Source organism: Micromesistius poutassou (assembly GCF_964030765.1).
Source record: "Micromesistius poutassou genome assembly, chromosome: 13".
NCBI classification, from domain to species: domain Eukaryota; kingdom Metazoa; phylum Chordata; class Actinopteri; order Gadiformes; family Gadidae; genus Micromesistius; species Micromesistius poutassou.
In genome coordinates, this window is record NC_140283.1 from 9,020,696 (window position 1) to 9,027,563 (window position 6,868).

General features: G+C 42.2%; 1 protein-coding gene across 1 annotated transcript; it reads left to right on the forward strand.

Moving 5' to 3' along the window:
• Positions 1 to 357: 357 nt before the first annotated feature.
• Positions 358 to 6,546, forward strand: slc41a2a (solute carrier family 41 member 2a; the record flags this gene model as incomplete). Its single annotated transcript, XM_084477436.1, has 10 exons — positions 358 to 711; positions 970 to 1,077; positions 1,738 to 1,809; positions 2,446 to 2,590; positions 4,830 to 4,976; positions 5,245 to 5,392; positions 5,596 to 5,675; positions 5,795 to 5,926; positions 6,072 to 6,220; positions 6,346 to 6,546. 10 exons carry the CDS (start codon positions 358 to 360, stop codon positions 6,544 to 6,546), a joined length of 1,536 nt encoding a protein of 511 aa, XP_084333562.1.
• Positions 6,547 to 6,868: the final 322 nt, after the last annotated feature.

A 6,868-nucleotide genomic window follows, 5' to 3' on the forward strand; every position in this document is an offset into this window, starting at 1 on the left:
ATTTGATTTCAGCAGGCCTATCTTTTTTTAACATAGTCTAAATAGTGAAATCAGCATTAGTTTTGTTTTGAATAAAACCTGTATTGTCATTCTTCCCAGTGCGGCATGAGGGCCCAGTAGACCTGCTGAAGTCTCATCTTTGTTATTACAATGCAAAAGACGCAGCTTATGCGTCATCTTACGTCCACTCGAAAATAACTCAGCACATCACCATATCCTGACAACGGTTTTTGTTATTTTCAGATGTGCTGTGAGACACCAGAACCAGTCTAGATTTCCAGCTGGGTTTGAAAAGTATCTGGAATCAAATTCTCATCCGAGACATTCCCTGAAAGAGTTCCCCATACTCTCTTCACCATGGGCAATGCAATATCCCTCACCTTTGGAAAAGGTGACGGCCATCTGCATGCATCCACGCAGCTCTCAGAAGACCCCCAGGAGCTCCAGGACTTACGCGGAAACAGGGCCCCACGCAACACGTCTCAAACTGGGGTTCACATGGACGAGGCCGAGCCCCTGCTCCCCCGGGGGGACCGCAGTAAAAGAAACATCAACAAAGCTGGTGGCACATGGGAAGATCCACAGAGCCGGGATGGCGGGCCGGGCAGGCCCACCGAGACGATGCCTGCCCTAGTGCTGCAGATCTTGGTGCCCTTCCTGCTGGCTGGGCTTGGCACCGTCTCAGCCGGTATGCTGCTGGATCTGGTTCAGGTGAGAACGTTGAGAAGATGAAGAGGGAAAAATGCTAGAGCACACATGACTGTATGTTGTGTTAATCTGAGACTAATAAGTTTGGGTTCTATTTAATGGAATTTATCTACTTAATATTGTCATTGTTTACCATTCTGAAATTGATACAGCTTGTGAAAGTAAATATGTATTATTCATGTGTGTGTGTGTGTGTGTGTGTGTGTGTGTGTGTGTGTGTGTGTGTGTGTGTGTGTGTGTGTGTGCATGTGTGTCTTAAAGCACTGGGACGTGTTTCAGGAGGTCACAGAGATCTTCATACTGGTCCCTTCAGCATTGGGCCTCAAGGGAAACCTGGAAATGACCCTTGCTTCCAGGCTTTCAACTGCTGTGAGCTCTTGCAAATGTTAACACATCAACATCTTGTATTGTTTATTGTCATGAGATGTCCCTGCCTTAGGTTATATATGTTTTTAATCCCATTGTGAAAATCCTCTTCCACCTTTGAAGCGCACAGCAGTTCAACATCCATTGTTAACGTTGCAGTCTCTGACACGGCCCCCATTCATAAGAATGTGACCCACTGCTAAAATTAGTATGTATTTTTTTTGGAGAAAGAATACCAACAGTCCCATTATATTTATATCCTAAATTTGCATCCTCAGGCTGAGCATGCAGTGCCCGGGTAGTACTATAGACTACCAGACTATCGTCTCCTCTGTAATAACTGGATCGAAAGATTCCCTGAAGGCCCGGGAATGTTTTCAACCATAGCTGATTGGCGTCATGTGAATTAGATACTTGAGGGTTGAGTATAAATACCCCAATCTATTTAGGCATCTTTGCAGCTTGCACCCTCTTTCACAGTACAGTACAGTATCATTTGAACTGACTATGTTATCAAGTTGATCAAACAACTTTCAAAAAATATTGTTGATGGCTGAGTAACGATTTGTCTATGGTGGGTATAACCAATCCCTTTAGTACTGTGGACTCACTGGTAATGGTATAACTAATAACTAAAGCCAATACATAATCTGCTGTTGACAGGTGAATACTGGGAAAATGGAAACGGCAAGGGAAAGGAGGAGTCTGATCATCGGGAATTTGTCTCTTAAACAGGTGCAGGAGAATTTTTATGAGTGATATGCATTATAATTATCTATTTTTCAGTGAGAAAAAGAGCTGATTCGATCCTCTGTGTCTGCTGCCCACTTGTTGTCATCCTTGATGTGGATGCCTAACCTGTGTAACTTTACCAAACTAAGAGAGGTCGAAAGCTACTTGCAAACATTGCATAAACAAAACCTGAGTGGGTTGGCAAAGAACTCCTGTTCTGGAATCAGGCTTCATGTTATGCTTCATATATGTCGTGTCTGTGTATGATGATGATAATGATGATCACTGGCTTGAAGTAGTTTACATGTATGACAAAAACAATCTTGAGTAAAGTAACAAAGAACAATCAAAGAAAACAAGTTAAAATAAAGATGTGACGGATGGATGAGCATGATGTAAATGACTTCTACTCATTATTTCATGTAGGCAAGATAATAATTATACTTCCTTCAAACCTATGGTAAATTTCTCCCATACCTGCTCTTGCACCAACAACTAATAATAACAATCATAAAATAGAAAAACCATGCATGTCTTGATATCAGTGGGTCCTTACTTTATCGTGAGTAATAAATAAAAACGTTGTATTAAAATCTTGTTCAACAGAGTTTAATCTCGTTACTGTCACTCTTTTCACAGTTGCAGGCCACTGTGCTGGGTCTGCTGGCTGCTCTGATGGCGATTGCTTTTGGATGGATGGCAGAGGGTAAGATGCCTTTTAACCATGCCATCCTCCTGTGTTCAATCAGTCTGGCTACTGCCTTCATGGCCTCATTGCTACAAGGTAAGGCCACAGCCTTTGGTAATATCATTTTGATAATGAACATTGTCGTGGCAATTTCTTTATGAGATTTTGTGTCTAGAACAAATTAGATCCAAATCAAAGAAACACCTACTAATACCTACAGTATTTGTTACATAGTATAGTATGCAATACAAGAGTCTCCTCTCTGGCAGAGTTAGCCCTGATCATATTGTAACACAGTTTCACGCCCTTAAGAAACATTACTTCATTATTCAAAGACAGCAGACCTGCATGTCGGTGAGATAGTAAAGGAAGAAAAAGGATAAGGCATTGAACAAGGGGTCAGTGGGCTCTTATGATCTGTTATAAACAAAATAATAAAGCAAAAAAGGAATTCCCATTACAACACAAAGCCAGGTGGAGGATTACCATCTCCTGTTTTACACAATGCCTGTTGTCTGTTAATGGCCGTCCTTAAAGGTACAACACACAGCACTCAATATCAGGGGAGTGTCCAGGGGGACTTAGTGTGGCACATGCTCCCCCCAAAAATGTGTCATTGGCCATACAGAGTGCCTAAATGTACAATTATTTTTTACTTTTTAACTACACACTGCTACACAACATTTTATAATTGTACACATTTGTATTGTCCTAGGTTGTGAACTGGTTATCATAAGCAATATTTTCCAAGTTAATTTTGTGTGCACATTCTTTGACCCATTCTAATAATAATAAAATAATTGATTGAATTTATATAGTGCTTTTCTAGACACTCAAAGACGCTTTACAGTGAAGGGGGGACCTCACTAACCACCACCAATGTGTAGCACCCACTTGGGTGATGCACAGCAGCCAATCGGCGCCAGAACACTCACCACACACCAGCTTGAGAGTGAGGGAATTAATGAATGAGCCAATTATACAGGGGGATGATTAGGGGGCCAGATTGAATGAGCCTGGTTGGGCAGTTTTAGCCAGGACACCGGGGGATCCCCTACTCTTTGCGATAAGTGCCCTGGGATCTTTTATGACCTCAGTGAGTCAGGACCTCGGTTTAACGTCTCCTCCGAAGAACGGGGATTCTACATAGTTAGTTATGGTTTGGTGCTCCCCTGTGTTATTCTAGGCCACCCCTACTAAATGAGTGTGGACAAGCCCCTGTTCATTATCAAAGTGCACCTAAGTGGTCTATTTATCACTGTGTATATGACCCTGAACTGGTTATTCAGCCTGAACTGGATGTATCGGTGTATTTTAAAGTTGTCAGTTGTTACAATTTAAACTAGCCGGTATTTTAAAAGGACCTTGACATACAGTAGTGGCTCCTCTCTCTTTGTTTACAAGAATCGTACTATCGGCACTCCAAGAACACTGCTGTTGTTTTAGGTGATTGTGATCTTGTATTCGGAAAGCCTCCCTCCTACTTCTATCCCTTGCCTCCCTCCTAGGCTCTATCTTACAAATTGTGATTTTAGCAGCTTCAGCATGATATGTGTGATATGTGATATGTGGTATTACATGGGAACATGGTCTGTAGGTCAACTGCCAGTTGCAGTCTGTCATACGGACCTTGTTTCTGTCTCTCTTTTCTGTTGTTAATGAACATAATGTCCTTCTTTATGAAGTCATGTTACATTATGGCTGGCTATGAATGATCCAGGCAGAACCATGAAAGGACGAGGAATTATGACGCTCTATCATTCTACTCGGCTTTTATTTATTGGGTTGTCAGTTGTCAATTTGTTTTTTAGATTGTTTATTATTTGACTCGGTTTTTTACTACAAAACCGATACGCCCATTGGGTGTGTGTGAGAGGAAGCTGTGTCAACCACTGCAGACCACTGAGCAAAGACCCCACATTGGCCCACGTGCCTAAGAGACAACATGATTATTTATAGGAACACATGAAACATGTTGGTGTGATATCCACAAACCCATGGCATTGACAGAGTGTCTATACGCCCATGGCTGGAGAATCCAACAGTATTTATAAGATAAAGAAACAAAATTATATTCAGTCCATTAGGAGGCCCTTTGCTCCAAAGTGACTTAAAAGTTTGTCTGAGAACAATCAATCTGTGCAATCGAAATGGAGCTGCAAACAAAGTACTTACTAGTACTGGTTAAAAAACCAAGTTACAGAGTAGCCATATAGGAATCAGAAATAAAAGGGTAGAATGTAGGCTACACATAATTCTTAATTAAGTAGCAATTCATATCACATCATGGTACACATATTGATTCAATTCATGTTGATTAATTTCTTCTTCTAAGGTGTTATCATGGTGGCTCTGATCCTTGGCTCCAAGAAACTGGGTATAAACCCAGACAACGTGGCCACGCCTTTGGCAGCCAGTTTTGGAGACCTCATCACCCTTGCCTTCCTCGCCAGCTTCAGTCGGTGGTTCTACGGATGCCTCGGTAACCAATGACGGTATTACAATAGACCCCTCCTTGTGAGTTGTCCCTACAGCCAGCAGATGGCAGCAAAATTACCTTTATGCCATTAAAACATTTTTATCAACCATGCAATTGAATGGATTCCCTAAATTGAATTGAATCTCAAGTGATGACTCCCAAATTAATATATGACATTTCAGTGAATATATGTCTTTATTTCCCATAACCAATCATGAAAAAAACAATACAAACATAATGTATGTGCTGAATCCATTTCTCCTCATCACAGAGCCCTACTCCTATGTGCTGTACCTGGTGGATGTGCTATTACTGTGTCTTATCCCATTGTGGGTGGTCATCGCATCCAGACAACCAGCTAGCCGTATCCTCCTTCGTAAAGGCTGGGAACCAATCATTACAGCCATGCTGATCAGCAGGTATTCACACCCAGTTCAGATCACCAGCTTCATCTGAGTTTGAGTCTGAATGAAGTGTCAGCTAAATGAGAGAATAGTAGGCTGGTAGTAAATGGTCAAATTGAAGTAATCGTAGTAGTATATCGAAATTGTACGACTTAATAGTATTTAAAAATTGATAGCCAGTGACACAAACATATTTTGGTTCATCTCTTCCTTTTCAGTTTGGGAGGACTTATCCTTGACAAGACTGTAACAAATGCAAACTTGGCAGGAATTATAATTTTTGTTCCGGTTATAAACGGTGGGTTCTTTTCCATCCCAATCGCTTATATCAATACAAATCGCCCCAAAAAAGATGAATGGCTCATTTCTTTATCTTCTTTTAATGTTGCTTCTCCCATGATTACTGCCTTCATGTAGGGATTGGAGGAAGTCTGGTCTCCATTCAGTGTAGTCGTATTGCTACTGCCCTGCACATTGACAGCTCCCGTGGGGAGGTTCAAGAAGGCCGTAAGGGCCCCTGCAGACCCTGCCACATCTTCTGTGGCTCAGGTAGGCCCTCAATTGGTCTACATTGTGGATCAAAAAACCCTGTTGCTCTTCTTCACTCTTTAACTTCCAATACAACGACAACCTAACAGCGAGATGTATGATTCAGAGAATTTCTGCATTAATTACATTTCTATTTATACTCCAGGCGTGAACCATCGATCGGCCCAAGTGCTATTCCTATTGGTCATCCCTGGTCAGCTGATATTCTTATACACCATTCATCTGATGGAGGGCGCTCACACGGTGCCGACGCCATTCTTCCTGTTCATCTTCCTGATAGTCGCCCTCATTCAAGTGAGTCGGTCCTGCTCCCCAGGCCCAGGAAACTCCCGGTACTCACAACACACATCGACATCCGACTGTTTTCCGTTGTCTTCCATGTAATCCCTCCTCCTCCTCCTCCCCCTAAAACCCCCCAGGTGTATTCCTTGCTGTGTGTGGCTGACTGGATGGTGCCCTGGCTCTGGCAGAGGGGGAAGGACCCTGACAGCTACTCCATCCCCTACCTCACCGCCCTGGCTGACCTGCTGGGTACTGCTCTGCTGTCCCTGGCCTTCCTGCTGTTCTGGTGGACTGGGGAGCCCATCAGCACATCGTGTGAATGGTTCGGACGGACCTGACTGTCTTTTTTTGGTCCTTTTGGGCATATACATCATTCTTGTTGTACATATAATCAATGTATTTATGCAGCAAAACTAATTGTTGTGTTATATGGATACATGCCTTTGACTACTTTTGTTTTGTAAAATGAATAATGTGTTTGTTAAAAAAACAACAACAACAATGATTTGGGGGTTGGGCAGTAGTACTGAGTCCCAAAGAAAGAATGAAAATATCAAAGATCAGTGTGTGCATGATGACATTTATTTTCTTCCAAGACACTCTTGACAGCAAAGTATTTTGCTTAATATGTTATTATCATGGGAAGACTGTGGTGGGAAT